General features: G+C 47.1%; 1 protein-coding gene across 1 annotated transcript in view; it reads left to right on the forward strand.

Moving 5' to 3' along the window:
* The window catches only part of DNAH9 (dynein axonemal heavy chain 9), a 280228-nt gene that overhangs the window by 136545 nt on the left and 122471 nt on the right, over window positions 1-21212 (forward strand). Inside the window, exons 32-36 of the mRNA XM_030296313.1 lie at window positions 6813-7023; window positions 11616-11743; window positions 13530-13638; window positions 14701-14848; window positions 16923-17097. Of these exons, the coding sequence (XP_030152173.1) occupies window positions 6813-7023; window positions 11616-11743; window positions 13530-13638; window positions 14701-14848; window positions 16923-17097 (771 nt within the window). The remainder of the gene's footprint in view (window positions 1-6812; window positions 7024-11615; window positions 11744-13529; window positions 13639-14700; window positions 14849-16922; window positions 17098-21212) is intronic.

Raw genomic sequence — 21212 nt, forward strand, 5'->3', positions numbered from 1 at the left:
CTCAGCCTGAAGGCCAGTCACCTGCTTACTCACCTGCAAGGTCTGTGGTCCACGTGTACATACGTCCGTGAGCTCCCACCTCGGGAAGGCACCCCAAGCACATCCACCTGCCCAGCCTCCTTGAAAACGCAGGGCAGCGATCTTCATTTAAACTTGAGGCTCACCGGATGCTGGAGAAAGCCAACAGCACGAGAGACAAAGGCAAGCTGACTGACACCCCCCCACACACGCACATGCTCACATCACATACACACACACACACACACACACACACACACACATACACAGCAGCTGACTCCAGTGCAAGTAAGGAGGAGAACATTTTGAAAGTTCTAATTAGTATCCTTGAAGGAAATTAAGAAAATGATACCCATAAAAATGGAATGAGATGCTGTAAAAATAAATAAATAAATAAGTAAAAAGAACCATCAAAGAATTGTAAAGAGCTCTTTGAAATGCGTCATTGTATCATTGATAACACAAAATTCAGTAAGGGGATTGGAAGGGGAAGTCAAGGAAATACCCCAGGAGGAAATTACGTATGGATGTGTGTAAGTTTAAAAATGCATTTTTATATACATTTGTTTTTATTCAATATATAAAAACAATATATAAAATACATAAATATATGTATATATACATATATATACATGTATGTATGTACATACATATACATACATATATACATACATGTATGTGTGTACATACATATACATACACATATATACATATATATATACAATATATAAAAAACATTTGTTTTTATTCAATATATATATTTTTTAATTTTTTAAAAAATGGTTATTTATTTTTGAAGGAGAGAGAGACAGAGCATGAGCAGGGGAGGGGCAGAGAGAGGGGAAGACACAGAATGGGAAGCGGGCTCCAGGTTCCGAGCTGTCAGCAAAGAGCCCGACGCGAAGCTCGAACTCACAGCCGTGAGATCATGACCTGAGCCGAAGTCAGATGCTTAACTGACTGAGCCACCCAGGCACCCCTCAATATATGTGTTTTATAAGGATAAGAGATACTTATGTCTTTATTTATGTAGATATAATGTGTGTATAACAATACAATAGATATGATGTACAAAGAGACCGAAAATGCAAGAGTCCGGATAACAGAGAAGATTGATCTAGGTTATGCAACGTGTGACCAATGGGAATTTTAGAAAGAACTTTCTAGAGCTGGAGAAACAGATGTTTGGTTTTGTTTGTATTTAAATTCCAGTTGAGGGGCACCTGGGTGGCTCAGTCAGGTGAGCATCCAACTTCGGCTCAGGTCATGATCTCACGGTGCGTGGGTTCGAGCCCCACGTCGGGCTCTGTGCTGACAGCTCGGAGCCTGGAGCCTGCTTCAGAGTCTGTGCCTCCCTCTCTTCCTGCCCCTCCCCTGCTCATGCTCTGTCTCTGTCTCTCCAAAATAAATGTTGAAAAAATTGTTTTTAATTCCAGTTGACATACAGTGTAATATTAGTCTCAGGTATACAACAATATACAGCAATTCCCATACATCACCCGATGCTCATCACTAACGTGCCCCCCTTAACCCCCATCCCTGATTTCACCCATCCCCCCGGCCACCTCCCCGCTGGTAGCCATCAGTACGTTCTCTATAGCTAAGAGTCTGTTTCTTGATTTGTCTCCTTTTATTCCCTTTACTCATTTGTGTCTCAAATTCCACATTTGAGTGAGATCATACGGTATTTGTCTTCCTCTGACTTATTTCGCTTAGTGTTATGTTCTCTAGCTCCGTCCACATCACTGCGAATGGCAAGATTTCATTCTTTTTTAGGGCTGAGTAACATCCCATTGTATGTATATACCACATCTTTATCCATTTCCTCCGTCAGTGGACATTCGGGTTGCTTCCATATCTTGGCCATTGTAAATAATGCTGCTGTAGACATCGGGGTTATGCACCCTTTTGAATGGTACTTGAAGACATAACTATGGAAAACTGAGGGTGAAAAATAATAACGCCATGGGTTTCAAAACATCAAGAATCAGAAAAAGAAACCTTAGCATTATAGTTGTCAGCAGACCTAGAAAGCGATCCATCCAAATCAGGGCAGGAAGTTCACAGTCTCCAACAAAAGACCTCAAAAGGGATACGCTCAAGCAAGAATAGATCATCATGATGAAAGTTCTTATGTAATTTTATTAAACTTCTAAGGCAAATGTCTTTTATTTTAACAAAGAAAAAGGAAAGCAATTAGAACACCAAGAGAAAAAAGTCACGGTCTGAAACTTTTCTGAATATTTATTTATTTATTTTGAGAGAGAAGAGGGGGAGAGAGAATTCTAAGCAGGCCCCATGCTGTCAGCACAGAGCCCAACATGGGGTCAAACCAGGAGATCATGACCTGAGCCGAAACCAAGAGTTGGATGCTTAAGTGACTGAGCCACCCAGGCATCCCCCAATTAAAAAAAATTTTTTTTTTAATGTTTTATTTTATTTTTGACAGAGACGGCATGTGTGGGGGAGGAGCAGAGAGAGAGGGAGACAGAGAATCCAAAGCAGGCTCCAGGCTCTGAGATGTCAACACAGAGCCCAACTTGGGACTCAAACCCAGAAACTGTGAGATCATGACCTGAGCCGAAGTCAGACGCCTAACTGACTGAGCCACCCAGGCGCCCCCCAATTTTTTTTAAGTAAATAGAACCTGATATTGATCAACATATGGAGTGTAAGAAAAGAGTATCCATGGGTTAATGCTGAGAACATCATGTGTCAGGTCATGACACCAGGCTCATAGAGAACACAACACATTCCAGGCAACTACTTTCTTCTGCAATGAAAAATCTCTATGGCCATAAAAACACAAGTCATGATTGGTCTTCAACCCTTACAATCCCAGAAAATAGAGAAGGTCTAGATATATGGATAGAATGACATATAACTATTATCAAACATAGCAACGTAAGGGTATAATGCGTCTGGCTGAAGATAGGAGAGAAAGGGAAGGACAGGGATACTGTCAAAAGCTGATAGATTCATAATAGTTGGAGAATAGAAATGACCCATCCATCGGTTGATACACAGATAATCAAATTGTGACCCACCTACACAGCGGAATTTGATTCAACCATAAAGAAAGGAAGGGCTAGTATGCACCATGGCACAGATGAGCCTTGGAAACGTCATGAGTAAAAGAGGCCATCCACAAAATACCATATTGTTCTAGATCTGTTTGTATGAAGTGCCCAGAATAGTCTATAGAGGCAGACTGTATATCAAGGGCTTCTGGAGCTGGGGTAGGAGTCAGAGGATAAGGAGGGGCTACTCATGGTCTGGTTTTTCCTTTTGGAGTGAAGAAAATGTCTTAATGGTGGTGACAGTTGTACAGTCCCGTGAATATGCTTGAAAGCATCGAATTGTACACTTTAAAAGGGTGAGTTTTATGGTACTTGAATGCTATCTCAATAACACTGTAGAAGTGAATAAAAAGAAGTCAATGGAACTAGAGAGTGATTTTAAGTCTTTCAGGATCAGGGAAGCAGTCAGAAGTTGTTCGTGGGAAAAAGAAATGATGTAGGAATAGAATACAGTCTCAGTTCGATAGCCAGGGCTCTGTTTTCCCCTCCTTCATTTTTTTAATGCAATGCCCTCGGGCCAGTTTCATGCTTAAATCCTCCAAATGCTTTCTGTTGTACTTAGAATAAAATTCTGGGATGCCTGGGTGGCTTAGTTAAGTGTCCAACTTCGGCTCCGTTCACGATCTCACGGTTCATGGGTTCGAGCCCCGTATGGGGCTCTGTGCTGACAGCTCGGAGCCGGGAGCCTGCTTTGGACTCTGTGTCTCCCTGTTTTTCTGCCCCTCCCCCTCTCATTCTCTCCCTCTGTCTTTCTCTCTCGAAAAAAAAAAAAAAAAAAGCTAAACAAAAAAAGAATACAATTCCAAGTCCCCGTTCCTGCACATCTGACCTCGGCTTACCACTCTTACCTTACACTCTTCCCCACCCCACCTTTCCTTTCTGTTCCTTGAGCCCTCCAGGCTCACAGCTGAAACCTGAGGGTTTTGTACTCACTGTCCCCCTACCTGGAACATCGCCCAGAGATCTTCACGTGGCCGACTCTCTTGCCTCCATATATTAGCTTTAGATGGCAGCTCCCACAGGCCCTTCCCAGCACTCTCCTTATCTGGAAAGATGCTGCGTTAAGTCCCTGAAGGACGCGAACGAGAGCCAGCATTGAGAATCCCCTTTTGGGCGCTTTTGGGCCCTGACTCAGAGTTCTAGCAGCAGCTGGGGACAGAGGAGAGAAAAATATGGATTCTGTGGAGAGCAAAACTCAGTATCTCAGTAAATCAGTCTGCCACAGTGGAAGCTAACCATCTTGCTCCCCAAACAGCCACTCGTCCGCTACCTTTATTTTTTTTTTATTTTTTTATTTTTTTTTAATTTTTTTTTAAATTTTTTTTTTCAACGTTTATTTATTTTTGGGACAGAGAGAGAGACAGAGCATGAACGGGGGAGGGGCAGAGAGAGAGGGAGACACAGAATCGGAAACAGGCTCCAGGCTCCGAGCCATCAGCCCAGAGGCTGACGCGGGCCTCGGACTCCCGGACCGCGAGATCGTGACCTGGCTGAAGTCGGACGCTTAACCGACTGCGCCACCCAGGCGCCCCTCGTCCGCTACCTTTATAGTGAGCTCAGTAGTGCCGCTCTCCTCCTGATCCCCCAGAACTCATTTTAACACCTGTATCACTTAATTGTTTTAAAATAGACAAATTATGGGCTCCTGGGTGGCTCAGTCCATTAAGCATCTGACTCTCCATTTCAGTTCAGGTCACGATCCCAGGGTTGTGGGACTGAGCCCCGCGTCAGGCTCCGCACTGAGTGTAGAGGCTGCTTGAGATTCTCCCTCCCTCCCTCCCTGTCTCTCTCTTTTTCCTTCTCCCTCCCTCTTCCTTCCTCTCTCCCTCTTCCTGTCTCCTTCTGCATCTCTCCCCTGCTTGTGCTCTGTCTCTCTCAAATTAAAAAAAAAAAAATTAGAGCAATTACTTTTTATCATTTTTGGAAAACGGGAAATAAATAAAACGTATGGGGAAAAATCTTTGTATTGTTCCACTGTTGTGTCAATATCCAGTACATTACCTCTTCGGTTCACTTAACTCAGACATTAAGGATCTTATAGTGCAAAATATACTTGATCTAGAGGTGCCTGGGTGGCTCAGTCAGTTGAGCGTCCGACTTCAGTTCAGGTCATGATCTCACGGTTCATGAGATCGAGCCCCACATCAGGCTCCATGCTGACGGTGCAGAGCCTGCCTGGGATTCTCTCTCTCCCTCTTACCCTGCCTCTCTCCTGCTCAATGTTCTCTCTGCCCCACCCCCCCTCTCAAAAATAAATAAACTTAAAAAAATTTTTTTAATAAAATATGCTCGATCTATATTAAAGTTTGAACGTCTTAGCCCAAGATGTATAAGACCTTTCACAATAGGGGCTGCCCAGCCCTTCCAACCATCCTTCCCATTTTCAGCAAATACTTGTTCAATGCTTGGTGTTTGCCAGATTCTCTGCTAGACGCTGGAAATAAAAAGATAAATTCATGGGGTGCCTGGGTGGCTCAGTCAGTTAAGCATCTAACTTCGGCTTAGGTCATGATCTCATGGTTTGTGAGTTCAAGCCCCGCGTCGGGCTCTGTGCTGACAGCTCAGAGCTTGGAGCCTGCTTCAGATTCTGTGTCTCCCTCTCTCTGTGCCCCTCCCTGCTCGCTCTCTCCCTCTCTCTCTCTCTCAAAAATAAACGTTAAAAACTTTTTTAAAAAAAGATGAGAAATCCCTCCTAGCCTGCCTTCAATGGGCTTAGAATCTCATAGGGAGAGGAGTAACCACTGCGACACTGATGAGTACTAGGATGTGGGTACCTACAGGCTGAGGGACGTCCAGGTCTGGGCAGAAGAAGCAGGAGAAAGGAGAAGGTCTGAATCAAAAGTACCCTGTCTTGAAAGGTGCAGACACGGGAAAGAACATCGTTAAAGAATCCCAGTTGTCTCCCTGGAATGTGCGTGCTGGGGGGAGGGGAGATGGGCTGGAAGCTGACTTGGGCCCGTCTGCAAAAGGACCTTGTCAGCCAGTCTGAGGATTTGGGGTTTCCTCACCAAAGCTCTGGAGAGCCACTAAAGGGACAGAGTGATGGCAATGACGTGATCAGATTTTCATTCCAGGGGATGTACCCCCACAACAGTGTGGAAAGGCCAGGCTGGAGGCAAGCCAGGACAAGAGCCATAAGGGCTCCAGTGCCACCGTTGTCCCCAAGGGACTCCTTGACTCCAGGCTCATCAAAACATCTGGCCACCCACATCGTGCTCTGTCACACCACAAGCCTTTGTCTGTACCCTTACCTCTGCTTGGAATATTCCCCCCACCCCCACTATTCATCTTCTTGACAAACCCACCCCTGGAGCCCAGTTCAAATCCCCCCTCCTCTGTGAAGCCTTTCTTGTTCCCTCTATCTGTACAAAATCAACTGTTTCTTCCTATCTGTTCCCATGGCACTTCACAAATCCCTCGATCACGACAAACCATTACGCTTCCCCATTAGCCTGGAAGCTCACGGAGGGCAGGGACGTCCTCTCTGAATCTCCCTCCGCCTGCCCCGCTCTCCGGCACTTAGTTGGTGACTAATAATTATACGACTGAATGACGAACAAGTACGTTGCCCCCACACTTAGGACCCCTCGCTCGGATCCCTTCCTCTGTTGACATCGGGTCTCACCTTGGGGACCAGCCTGGCCCCACGGATGAGCGCTTGGGATGCAAATGCAGAGGTTGGTCCCTTCGGCTGATAACGTTGTGTCTCCCCAGGTGGCCCAGCTGGAGGAGCTCCTGGCAGTGCGGCACTCGGTGTTCGTGGTGGGCAACGCTGGGGCCGGCAAGTCTCAGGTGCTCAAATCCTTGCACAAGACCCATCAGATCATGAAGCGTCGCCCTGTCTGGGTGGACCTCAACCCCAAAGCAGTCACAAACGATGAGCTCTTTGGTATCATCAATCCAGCTACCAGAGAATGGAAGGATGGTAAGACCATGGGCAGGCTTGAGTCTACATCCAGGGGCAAACTTCAGAGGGAAGGACGCTGGCCCGCTCTGTACGGAGTGGGAGAAGGAGGTGAAAAGAATCAGAGAAAGGAAGGCACTGATGTGGGCTCGGAGGGGAACCTCAGCCCTTGGGATAGTCTCTTTCCTTGGGGACCCTTCCAGCTGCTCCGTGAGAGAGGGCATCGAAAGAGGAGAGACGAGGCAGGCCTTCTCAGCCAGGGTTCTGAGATTTTAGAGCACAAGTCAGAGTCCGCTCATTGCTTGGCAGGTGGAATGAATACGTGGGCGGGATGGGGAGGCCCGCAGCTCATTCCCCAAAATGCTGTAGCGTCTCACAGTGGACACCTGTTCCTATCGGCACGGCCCCAGGAGTGACGGGGAGACATCACTACAGAAGACGCCATTCATCACCACCTCGGGCGGGACCCAGAACCACGATCCCTTCTCTAGCGATGCAAAGGGTCCCAAATCCCAGTTCGCTTAGTACTAAGCCCGGGGTCGCCTTCTAAGATTTAAGAGTCACTGGTAGATGCCGGAAGGAGGCACTGTCACTGGGAGAGAGCTGAAAGGAAAACTCTGAGCCCATAGGACCTCTTTGTAAAACCCACGTGGCTTCCAGAATGAGGACCTCTCAGCTCCCTCCTCCTGTCTCAGTGTCTGACTGCATCGTGGTCTGGCTGCCTGGATTCCTCTCATTTAGGGCCCTCAGTCAGGGGCCTAGAACAAGGGGGTTTGATTTTTATTTCACTGACCCTTAATGAGGCTTAGCATTTTTTCCTCCTTACTGGCCTTAGTAACGGACTCTCGCGATTTTATTTCCACTTACGATGTTCTTCTCCGCTTGTACGCATTCTTTATACGTCAGAGGTGTTACCCCTGTATCTGTTGGGTGCATTGCTAATGGTTTCTACCATTCGTCTACAGGCACTTCATGACATATTTACCATCCACTTTTTAAAAGACAAAATTTTGTCTGCCCATTCTTTTTAGCACCTGGGATTCCTGTTTGGTTTATCACGCTCTCTCATGCTCAGCAGTAGATACAGTATCATAAATGTGGTCCTAAACATTATTTTTCCATGAACATTTTTTTTTTTTATCCATCTGGAATTTATTTTGGAGCTTGGTGTGAGGTAAGATAGAAAATCAACTTTATTTTCTTCCAAATGGATAATTGAAAGTGGCAGGACCGCTCATTAAGCAAACCATCGTTTCTTCCTGAATGTAAATACCAGCCTGTTTTATACGCCAGGATCCGATTCTGTGTTTTCTATTCTGTCCACTTGGTATTTATCTAATCCTATACAAATTATGATTCTACTCCATTCACAGTCATTTTAATGTTTGTTTGTTTATTTTGAGAAACAGCGGGGGAGGGGCAGAGAAAGAAAGAGAATTTCAAGCAGGCTCCATGCTGTCATCACAGAGCCCTATGTGGGGCTCAAACTCACAAACTGTGAGATCATGCCCTGAGCCGAAACCAAGAGTCGGACGCTTAACTGACTGAGCCACCCAGGCACCCTTGTTCATAATCATTTTATAACATTTTAATGTCTGATGACATAAGTCTCCTCAATATTCTCTTGTAATTTTCTTGGCTGGTCCCAGGCACTTAGTATTCCATATTAAATTTAAGCTCGCATAATATAATTCAGACTTTAAGCTCTGTGGGAATTTTAATTAAAATTTTATTAAACATACAGTATTCATCAAATCTGGAGACGTTGGCAAGGAAGATTTATAATAATCATAAATCTGTATTCATGAAAAAAGAACGTCCATGTAGATGGAAGGCAACATTTTAACATTTTCTAGGGAAGCTTGATAAAAATAGAAATGTGACAGATAACATTACTTTCTCTTGTTCAAAACTAGATAGATCCTGTAACAGAAAAATAAGCATACTCTGAGAGAAATTGAAAAAAAATACATCATCAAACTCAATATAACACCTAGATTTAGAACATTGGCATCTTATAAGTAGAAAATATTCTGTTCTTGGTTGGTTCATGGGACATTTACAAAAATTTGAAGTTTAATTGGGTCCAGAAGAAACTGCAGTGAATTGAAAAGTATCTGTTTCCAAGCCACATTGTCTGATAATAATGCAATAGAAGTAGAAACAGACAACAAGAAAGTGGCCAAAAATAATTGTGCTGCTTACACATCAGGAGATGCTCACTTAACCCCTAGATGAAAGAAAAAAAATACATGGGATCCCTTCTCAGAAGCAGTGAAAAGAACATACGGAAAACAACAGGGTCATGTCTGAAACCAACAGACAGGAGCTCTAGACTTTTATTTTTGAAGGTGGTCTAGAAATGAAGGAAGTCAGTGTCTATCATAAGAAATTATTCAGACTGATAGACTGAACCCGAAGAGAATGGGGAAGAAGAAACTTAATAAAGATACAATCTGAAATTAATGGGAAGGAACAAAGAAATTATAGGATAAATAAAACATGCTTATGGATTCTTTGTAAAGACCAGAAGCCCGCTGTGAGCATGATTGATGGGAGGAAAAAGAGTAAAATGTAGCTGATTAAGAATTAGTAGCTGTAAGAGCAAATAAAGATTAAAATGGAAGAGATCACTTAATTGTATGATACATGTTAGGAAAACTAGGAGAAAAATGATCCTTTAGCAAATTATAATATTAAGGAAGTTTACTCAACAGGAAACAGAAAACGAGTAAATGGGTGAAAAGGAAAAAAATTCCAAAATGATAAAAAAGGACACCTCTCAGTTCATTTTATAAAACCAGAATAACCTTGATATCAACCTTTATGTAGAACCAAAAACAGCCCAATTTCACTTACTAATATAGATTCAGGGGGCACGTGGGTGGCTTAGTTGGTTGAGCGTCCAACTCTTGATTTTGGCTGAGGTCATGATCCTAGCAGGGTCGTGGGATTGAGCCCTGTGTTGGGCTCCATGCTGAGCACGGAGCCTGCTTGAGATTCTCTCTCTCTCTCTCTCTCTCTCTCTCTGTCTGCCCTGCCCCAACTCGCTCACTCGCTCTATCGATACAAACAGGCGCTAAAAATTCAGTAGCTGTTCCTAATTTTTTTTTTAAATTTTTTTTAACGTTTATTTATTTTTGAGACAGAGAGAGACAGAGCATGAATGGGGGAGGGTCAGAGAGAGGGAGACACAGAATCTGAAACAGGCTCCAGGCTCTGAGCTGTCAGCACAGAGCCCGATGCGGGGCTCGAACTCACGGACCGCGAGAACATGACCTGAGCCGAAGTCGGCCGCTTAACCAACTGAGCCACCCAGGTGCCCCCCTAATTTAAGAACTCTAAGTAAAATAGGAATAGAAGGAAATCCCTTAAATATAATAAATCTAAATCTTTATCAATAAATCTTTATCTAAAGCCAAAAGAAGGGACAAAGGCATTCTGAATGATGAGGAACTAAGGCCATTTCCATTAAAATCAGGGATAATACAGGGAGAACGATTACCAACCTTATTATTCAGCATGGCTTGGTGTGGGATTGTAGACAATGCAGTAAGACAAGAAAATGGAATAGATAGTATAAATTAGAGGAAAGGAAAAAAATAATTATCTTGCTGATTATACAACTTTGTACCTAGAAAATTCAGGAGACATTTTGAAAAAAAAGAATCACTAAAATTAATATGAAAATTTACTAAAGGGGTGCCTGGGTGGCTCAGTCGGTTAAGCATCTGACTTCGGCTCAGGTCATGATCTCACAGTCTGTGGGTTTGAGCCCAGCATCGGGCTCTGTGCTGATGGCTCAGAGCCTGGCACCTGCTTTGGATTCTGTGTCTCCCTCTCTCTCTGCCCCTCCCCTGCATATGCTCTGTCTGTCTGTCTCTCTCTCTCTCTCTCTCTCTCAAAAAATAAAAAAAAATTAAAAAAGAAAATTTACTGAAGGTAACTAAGCATACAATAAATACATAGAATTCGATAGCTTTTCTCTGTGCTGGCTGAAAAGGGCAATACAGAAAAAAAATGCCATTCACAATAGCAATAAAACTATGAAGTATTTAGGAATACATTTAGCCAAAGAGATGCACCGAATGAAAATACTGTAAAACTTTATGAAGGAACATGAAGAAACATTGGAAGAAATGAAAAACACATACCATGTTATTGATTAGGAAAGCTTAATATCACGAAAATAGATTCTTTACAAATTAAGAGATAAATTTTGTGTGATGCCAGTTAGATTCCCATTGGCCTTTCTCTCAAAGCCTGGGCTGTAATCACAAAGGATGAAAACTTACCTAAAAAGCTTTAAGGTAATTCTGTCATGTCCCAGTTGCCTATTGAAATGATTCTTAGGGCCCCTCGTCACCCAAGCCAGACCATCAGATTTTGTTTTCATTTTGCTCTTGTTCTTAAAAGTCAGACAGAAGCACAGAGAAAGGAGCATCTTAGCACTCACTATCAGATTTTCCATAGATCAAAATCCAAATCCAGTCCTGACCTGTCTCTTCCATTTACACCTTCTTCTGGGTATTATAGCCAAGAGGGAAAGTCTGTCTGACGAGAAATAGGACTGATGATGAGGTGGATGGTAAGCTGTCCGTACTTCCTTTCAGGACTCTTCTCTTCCATCATGCGGGAGCTTGCCAACATCACCCACGATGGGCCCAAGTGGATCTTACTGGATGGCGACATAGATCCAATGTGGATTGAGTCTCTGAACACCGTCATGGATGATAACAAGGTATCACGGGCGTAGGGAAATGCCCAGGCCGTCCCTAATCATCCAGGAAACCAGTCCCCCCGGGCCCATTTGGAAATCTCGATCCCCCACAAGGGCTGGCCCCAAGTAAGGAATTGCTACAGGTGTTGGTTTTTTTTTTCTTTAATTTTCCCCAGGTTTACTGAGATCTAATCAACATAGAACATTGTGTAAGTTTAAAGTGTGCAAGGTGCTGATTTGAAATATGTGTATATTGTAAAAATGATGGCCGCCATAAGGTTAGTCAACGGCTTTATCACATAACTACCGGACGTATGCGTACTCACATGCTCACTGCATTTTTAGCATTGTTGTAACCGTCTTCACGATCTTTTGCATGTAGGTTAATTTAAAACTCAGAGCTGGAAGGAATCTGAAGTCATCTATTCGAATCTTCTTTCTTAAGTTTTTCCTCTCTTGTAAATATGGACACCGAAGGTCAGAAACATTCCGAGCCTGTCGGGCGTCCTCCATGGTGGCAAACCTTGATCCATGGAGAGTATGTTTTATTTTTCGTAAACCAGGAAATCTCGTACCAATAAAGTGGTGGCTCCTGAATTTGTTCAGAAGGTACATTAGGGTTGGAAGTGTTGGGATGGTTTCGACGTTTGTAGAACCATTAAAATAAACGTGCGCTTGCCCGAAAGAACTACTTCACTTATTTTCTATTGTAGTGCAGTTGACACACGATGTTACGTGAGTTTCAGGTGCACAACATGGTGGCTGGACAACCCTCTCCGTTAGAGACAACACTACCACCATACGATGCTATCGCAGTGGCGTTGGCTATATTCCCTGCGCTGTGCCTCTCATCCTGTGACTTACCTGTTCCATAGCTGAAAGCCTGTATCTCTCTCCCCTTCACCCCCTTTGCCCACCCTTCACCCCCCTTCGCTAGAGGGACTACTTTAAAAGAAATGGCAATTTCAGTGAAGCCTAAGCTCTTCTCTTTTCTTTTCATTTTTTAAAATTTTGTTTATATATTTTGAGAGAGGCAGAGACCGCATGATCTGGAGAGGGGCAGAGAGAGAGAGAGAGAGAGAGAGAGAGAGAGAGAGAATCCCAAGCAGGCTCCACGCTCTCAGCTCAGAGCCCGATTTGGGGCTCAAACCCACAAAACTGTGAGATCATGACCTGAGCTGAAACCAAGAGTGAGACGCTCAACCAACTGAGCCACCCAGGAGCCCCTGAACTCTTTTCTTTTAATAACCTTATTATTCCATATGGTCTAGCTCATTCAAATCATTGACATCCATTTAAACTTTTTAGAGAGCTGATTTTTTTTTTGGATGCATTTACACACACAAGGATGGAGGTCACAGGGGGGCAATAGGAAAGGGGATAGAGGATCTCTTATAGAAAATTTAGAAAATACTGGGGCGCCTGGGTGGCGCAGTCGGTTAAGCGTCCGACTTCAGCCAGGTCACGATCTCGCGGTCCGTGAGTTCGAGCCCCGCGTTGGGCTCTGGGCTGATGGCTAGAGCCTGGAGCCTGTTTCCGATTCTGTGTCTCCCTCTCTCTCTGTCCCACCCCCCCACCCCCCGTTCATGCTCTGTCTCTCTCTGTCCCAAAAATAAATAAACGTTGAAAAAAAAATAAAAAAAAAAAGAAAATTTAGAAAATACTTATCATAAAGAGGAAAATAATCATCCTTAATCCCTACCAGGAATACTCAGCCAAATCCAGAGACCCCCACCCCACCCCCCGGCCCCAGCTGATCACGTGTCCTCACTCCTTCCTACCTTGGCGTGTCCCTCCCTGTTGCCAGGTGCTGACCCTGGCAAGCAACGAGAGGATCCCCCTGAGTCCCACGATGAGGCTGCTGTTTGAGATCAGCCACCTGCGCACGGCCACCCCAGCAACGGTCTCCAGAGCAGGTATCCCCCGGGAAACGAGAAAACCCGCAGAGCCGCGCGCTTGAACACAGGTGCCTCTGGCATCACGTGTGATGTGGCTGTCTCCCGAGGAAGGTCCGAGCGGGAGCCAGCCGTGCATCGTGGGAAACTCTGGCCTGATTCCCAGCCCGAATCTGTGTCCACGAGGGTGGCCAGGCGCTCCCAGGCCGGGGCCATGGGATTTTCTTCATTCAGAGATGGGAAGGAAAGGGTCCCTGAGCTGGGCAACTGTCCTGTGCACAGAAGTGCCTGGAACGAGGCTCCTTGTGGCCCAGTTCTAGCCTCCACGGCAGTGGTGACAACCCAGCATCGAAGTTCTCACTACCTCCTGGTGAGAAATGGCAGCTTCATACCTTAACTTAACCTCTGGCTCCACGGCCAAACTGATGGGCACAGACTGGGGCACAGGAGAGCGGATTTGATGTCTACCGTGACACCAGAGTTCCTTCCAGGAACCCGTGCTGAGGCTGTGAACGCGGGCAGGAGAATAGTCTCTCTCTGTATATAGTCATGTCCTAGGGCCGCTGTTATAAGTCACCATGAACTCAGTGGCTTCTAAGACAACAGACGTTGATTCCCTCCCTAGGGGAGAACCTGCCTTGCTTCTTCCCGCTCAGGCTGGCGGCCCCGTGACTCCAACCCCCACCTCCATATCCACGCGTCCTTCTCCTCTGTGTGTGTCTTGTCTCTTCTGTCTCTTATAGGGACACTTATAAATGTCCCGTGCACATAATCTAAGACGATCCCGTCAGGAGATCCCTAATCACATGTGCAAAGGAAGGCCCTTTTGCTGAATAAGGTCACGTCCACAGGCTCCGGTTTCCTCCTGAGCCTGGACTTGGCCCTGTCATCCTTGCCAACACTGCTTTCTCTCAGCTCTTCTCAGGCCATCGGGTAGCATTCCTACTTACCCTCTCAGACCTCGGCCAGGCCTCTGTTTCTTTGAAGTCCAGTCCTCTGTACATTTTCTACACAAAGTAACTCCGTGGGCTGAGGAATATAGTGGCATTTATGGAAACTTAACCAAATTCTTGACGATCCCAGGAATCCTGTACATCAATCCCACGGACCTGGGCTGGAACCCTCCCGTGAGTAGCTGGATTGACAAGAGGGAAGTCCAGACAGAGAGAGCCAACCTCACCATCCTGTTTGACAAGTACCTCCCAACCTGCTTAGACACACTCAGAACCAGGTAGGCCGGGAAACACAGAAGGTGACTATTTATTTTTTTATTTTTTTTAATGTTTGTTTAATGTTTGTTCTTGCCTCCAGCGAGAACATTACACGTGTCCGCAGAGTGGGGGGGGTCCGAGGTTTGCAACCCGCTTTCTTGCCAGTGGACGCGTCCTTCTGGGTGTCAGGCGCCCGGCCTCATAGTTGAGCCCAGCCCAGCCATCCGAGGTCGGTGCCAGGGAGGCGACGTGACTCAGGGACCCGTCGTTCCCGAGCATTCAACAAGTCAAGAAACTCCGGGACTGCGTTTCCGGGAAATTGAGGCCGCTGTTCAGAACGACCCCTGACTCTGTGGTTCACTGGCCTGTGGCGCCCCGGGGTGGGACAGAGCTGGCCGGCGTGGGGGCCGAGGTGGAAGGGACCCCCGCGCCCCCTGTCCTGCCGCGTGCCCCGCCCCTTGCCCGATACAACCTGTCTCTTAAGAGTTAGGCCATTTCCCTCTCTGGACAATTAGAAGAAGAGTTGCTAAACTCTGTGTGTGTGTGTGTGTGTGTGTACACGAGTGTGCGAGCATACAAGCATGTGTACAAGCCTCTTCACCAAGCTGTGAGGATGCTGAGTGTATTCTGTGCATCCAGAGGCCGCTCACCCGATCTCCTAACTGTGGCCGTCGAGGAAGAAACGCGGCCACGGCTTGGGTGCTGATTAACCTTGGCCCCGATACCACCAGGCTGTGGGGCGCGTGCACGATAGTCTTCACGTTGAACAAGCGGGCCGCACAAGGGATGATGATACAGCAGCGTTTGTGTCCCGCCTCACCTTCAGAGCCGTTTTGTGCGGCTGGTTCTGCTCCCGCCCCCCCGCCCCCCCGGAGGGAATCTGGGGCCACATTCGTGACTTTTCTGGTCATTCTGCAAGAAGGCCTGTTGTTGCTTCCGGTCACGAACATGTGTAAACTTTAAAAACCAAACTCCATTTACGAGGAAGGCTTCTCCTGCCCCCACCTCCACCCCCACCCCGCTCAGGCCCGCTTCCTGCCGTCCACCTGCAGTGGTGAGGTGGGGGAGGCCCCGACAGCTTCTCTCCTTACTCCTCTGGCCCCCGCCCCCCACCCATCACCAGCTGTAGCTTCTGACCCCTCAGGTCGACAGGGGGCAGAGGAGAGCAAGGGCAGGAAGGGTCTTAACGGCCGGTACTGGCATGGCCTCGTTACCCTAAGCGTGGCAGATTTGAAATCAGATTCTTGGGGCGCCTGCGTGGCTCAGTCGGTTGAGCGTCCGGCTTCGGGGTTTGTGAGTTCGAGCCCCGTGTCGGGCTCTCTACAGTCAGCACGGAGCCTGCTTCCAATCCACTGTCCCCAGCTCTCTGCCTCTCCCCTGCTTGTTCTCTCTCTCTCTCTCTCTCTCTCTCTCTCTCTCTCTCACTCACACACACACACACACACACACACACACAATAAATCTATAAACTTGAATCAGTAAAAAAAAAAAAAAAACAACAAATTTTTAAGTACAAAAACTAGGCCACAGAAGAGTGAGGCGTATTTTCAGAAGACGAGCTCCGTCAAGTAAGCCATGATTGTATCTACAATAAGCAGCTGTCCGGGCCCACTCTGCCTCCCCGCCCGTAAGACTCGGGTTCCCGAGGAAATGTCTTCAGTGTGTGTGTTTGATTTGAGGGAACTTCTCTGAGCCAAAGGCAGGGAAGGACCAGCCTCGGCACTGCGCTGACTCTGGGAGGGCTTTTGACACTCGGGGAAACCGGAATGGTTCCTTGTTCCGTCGCAGTGGCCTGCACTCCCTGAGGACTGAGGGGGGCGGTCACTGTTCAGAGAAGGGAAGAGCAGCGGGGGAGGGTATCGGAGGGAAGGGTGATGAGAAGGGACCTTCTCGGAGCACCGCGGGCCCCTTCTTGGTCGGGAGAGCTGACCCAAAGGTAGGCGGTGAGAATAAAGGCTTCGGTAGCACCTCGTAATCCCAGGGATCCTGACGGGTCACGAGTGCCCCCAGAGCAAGTGGGTGCCGAGGCTGTCCAGCAAGCCTCTAGGAGAGCAGCCCGTATGTCAAAGAGCATCTCTGGGTCTGTCCCTGCAGATTCAAGAAGACGATTCCAATCCCAGAGCAGAGCATGGTTCAGATGCTGTGCTACCTTCTCGAGTGTCTCCTGACCACAGAGGACATCCCTGCAGACTGCCCCAAGGAAACCTACGAGCTCTATTTCGTGTTTGCCGCCATCTGGGCTTTCGGCGGAGCAATGGCCCAAGATCAGGTAAGAGGAGATGCCGGGCTTGACGCCCACGTGCAAGCCCGCCGTGGCCAAAACCAGCGTTCCAGCAAAGATGCGGAAAAGAGGACCGCGGAATGTCAGAATCAATCCGAAGGCATCAGGCTATTTTGTTATCTATCTGTCGCTCTGCCAGAGACGTCGGTCCCCACAGAAGGGCCCTTTGGAGCGAGACCGATGAGATCGGGCTAGGTTTTGAGCTCTTGCCTTTTGGGTCGGTGGTGCATCCGATGTCGTGGAGGGCCGCGGTGTTTTGGAACAACTGGCAGTATAGGTACGCTACTTTGCAAGGGGATGTGTTTTATAGACGGAACGATGCTGTGCTGTAGAGGCTCGAGAGGGAGGAATCCCTTTAGCGTTCCAGAACAAGCACGTACAACTCCGTCCCCGGCCAGAGTGTTAGCCAGCACTGTCCACAGAAGCTTGGACCACAGGTTAATTGACATCTAGGGGTAGGAAACCAAATGAGTATTTATCTCATGGTTCTGGCTCCCTATAGCCTCATGTTTAGGGGAAGGATGTTGGCTTGGGGCATCTTGGTATCCTATTCTTTTTAAAAAGAAAAATTAAGTGTTTTTTTTTTTATTTTTGAGAGACAGAGTGCAAGCAGGGAAGGGGCAGAAAGACAGGAAGACGCAGAATCCCAAGCAGGCTCCAGGCTCCGAGCTGTCAGCACAGAGCCTGATGCGGGGCTCGAACCCACAAACTGTGACACCATGACCTGAGCCGAAATCAGTTGCTTAACCGACTGAGCCACCCAGGCGCCCCAGTGGCGTCCTACTCTTTAACCCTTCCTATATCCCCAGACGTTTTGTCGGCTTAGTTTCTTCCAAATGAAAAGTTCTCTATCTAGAAACCTCACTTCCAAGGTTGGGCAAGCCAGTCCTTTACAGCCGACTCTAGCAATCAGGCAGGGTCACACAGGGGCTTCAGACACGGACTCTGCTTTCGAATTGTAACTTTGCCACTTGATACTGGGGGGCTTTGGACAAATGGCTTCACCTCTCTCTACCTTGCTGCTCACGTGTGTACAGAGGCAGGGGTGAGGACAGCAATGCACAGCATCTAGGATGGTCATGAGGAGTCAAGGAAAGGATACTGTTCTGATCGTCCGACACAGATATGTGCAGAGCTCTTTGGGCTAAATCGTGCTGGCATACGTTATGTGCTTATTATTCATATTCTTGCACCGTGAATATTCAGTGTCATAGCAAGTGTCTGGTGCCCCCCTCACAGCAAGGGGTCAAACAGACCCACAGTGGGTAGAGAGTTATGATTTACTCTTTCCAGTCTGGGTTGATGTGGGGCTCTTCCGAGGAGAGAGGTAAAAAGCGTCAGTCTCCCAGGGCAAAGCCATGTTCTAGAATCCAAAATGGCGGCGAGCTGGGAGAATTTGCAATGAATTTATTTTTTAAATGTTTATTTATTTATTTCAAAGGGGGGAGAAGCAGAAAGAGAGGGAGAGAGAGAGAGAGAGACAGAATTCCAAGCAGGCTTGATGCTGTCAGCACAGAGCCTGACATGGGGCTCGAACTTGCGAACCGTGAGATCATGACCTGAGCCGAAACCAGGAGTCGGATGCTTAATCGACTGAGCCACCCAGGCGCCCCAACAATTAATTTGGAACTAACAACTGGTTTCTCTTTCGTTTTCACAGACCCTGGCTGCTAGCATCCACCCTACCTCCCTCCGTTCCCTAGCGTGCTCTTCTGTGGTCCACATTCAGAGAGCAGCTCTCCCAAGCTCCTGGGACGTGTGCCTTTCTCCCTCTCCCTCTCCCTCCCCTCTCCAGATCCTGGTGGGAAAGGGGGAATTCCCCAGGGCAGGACAATGCCTGAGACTGGGAATTGGGCGTCTGAGAATCTCACACTGCCTCCTGCAGTCCTCGGAGCTTCTCCGTGGACTGCTTCTTGGAGGCAAGGACTCCGGCAGGCTGGGTGAGACCTCACCAAGTCCAGAGATCCAGAAGGCATAGGTCACTTCTTTCCATCAAATGCACACCCTGACCTTTCAGCTGCTGAAATGTCAGACAGCAACCACTGTCGGGCTTCTCCCCCGTTTCAGTGCTTAGTAGGCAGTGCCGGCGGGGGGGGGGGGGGGGGGGTGGGCAGTCAGGATGAAGACTCCTGGTCAATTTTCCTGTGTCCGAATACATTTTAAATCCACTCAACTCTTTTTAAAAAGCCCAGGAGAAAGCGTCCTCCCAGGCGTCCCGGAGCACTTGGAACTGTAGGTGGCCATGCTCGCACATGGAGAAAGGACACGGGAGAAAGCTTTTAGCAGCAGGGAATGCCCAAGACCCCTACCCAACCTGCATTCAAGCCAAGCACCAAAAATAGCGCTGTAAATAGCAAGATAGGAAGTTGGCCAAAGAATTCACGTCAGGAACACCAGTGGTGCTTAATGTTTGAAAAGCTGTCATTAAAGCAAAGCACGAATTCAGCACGCAGCCCATACCTGAGTGCCAGCTGCAAAAGCAAAAGAACTTGGTGCTGGAGGAGGTTCTCCCTAAAGGACTTTGCAGGGGATCATGGGTAGTGGCCTCTCAGAAGCAAATGACCTCTTGGAGAGCACGTGCTCTGGAGACCGGAAGCCTGGGTTGGGCACCATGTGCTTTGGAAGGGGAGCCTTCTGAGTTGTGGTCTTTTCATATGTAAAATAGGAGTAATTTGCCCTCGCCAGGCTTCCTGGGAGCGCGGCAAGGATCAGATGAGGTGATGTTACAGCCCAAGGTCTTCTACGGTATACGGGCGCACCTTAGTGTTGTCAAGTTCAGAGGACAGAAAGGGAGGGGGGACCGCAGGACCGTCCAGATCCAAAGGCGATGGGGATTTCTGAAGGTCACCTCTTCCTTAAGGTCACTGCTGCAGAGACACCCAGAGAGCTGAACTGAGAAAGAGCTGTTGGATGGCTCAGCAGAGGTGACCTTGTGTTTAGTGTCCAATTATGGTGGAGGTGAGGCCAAGTGCTGGGTTACAGGGATGAGGCGAAGTTGGTGTGGCCCAGCCCACGGCATGGCCATTAACTGGCCACGGAGCTCCAAGTGGCCTTCGCGGTGGAAGGAGAAGACGCACCCAATCTGTTTTCTTTTCTTTTTTTTTCCTTATTAGAGTGAATTTTATTTTATTTTATTTTTTATTTCAGATTTTTTATTTTATTTATTTATTTTATTTATTTATTTTTTTTTAATATATGAAATTTATTGTCAAATTGGTTTCCATACAATACCCAGTGCTCATCCCAAAAGGTGCCCTCCTCAATACCCATCACCCACCCTCCTCTCCCTCCCACCCCCCATCAACCCTCAGTTCTCAGTTTTTAAGAGTCTCTTATGTTTTGGCTCCCTCCCACTCTAACCTCTTTTTTTTTTTCTTCCCCTCCCCCATGAGTTTCTGTTAAGTTTCTCAGGATCCACATAAGAGTGAACACATATGGCATCTGTCTTTCTCTGTATGGCTTATTTCACTTAGCATCACACTCTCCAGTTCCATCCACGTTGCTACAAAGGGCCATATTTCGTTCTTATTCCTTGCCACGTAGTATTCCATTGTGTATATAAACCACGATTTCTTTATCCACTCGTCAGTTGATGGACATTTAGGCTCTTTCCATAATTTGGCTATTGTTGAGAGTGCTGCTATAAACATTGGGGGTACAAGTGCCCCTATGCATCAGTACTCCTGTATCCCTTGGGTGAATTCCTAGCAGTGCTATTGCTGGGTCATAGGGTAGGTCTATTTTTAATTTTTTGAGGAACCTCCACACTGTTTTCCAGAGTGGCTGCGCCAGTTTGCATTCCCACCAACAGGGCAAGAGGGTTCCCGTTTCTCCACATCCTCGCCAGCATCTATAGTCTCCTGATTTGTTCATTTTGGCCACTCTGACTGGCGTGAGATGATATCTGAGTGTGGTTTTGATTTGTATTTCCATGATGAGGAGCGATGTTGAGCATCTGCTCATGTGCCTGTTGGCCATCTGGATGTCTTCTTTAGAGAAGTGTCTATTCATGTTTTCTGCCCATTTCTTCACTGGATTATTTGTTTTTCGGGTGTGAAGCTTGGTGAGCTCTTTATAGATTTTGGATACTAGCCCTTTGACCG

This window comes from Lynx canadensis, chromosome E1 (genome assembly GCF_007474595.2).
Source record: "Lynx canadensis isolate LIC74 chromosome E1, mLynCan4.pri.v2, whole genome shotgun sequence".
Taxonomy (NCBI): domain Eukaryota; kingdom Metazoa; phylum Chordata; class Mammalia; order Carnivora; family Felidae; genus Lynx; species Lynx canadensis.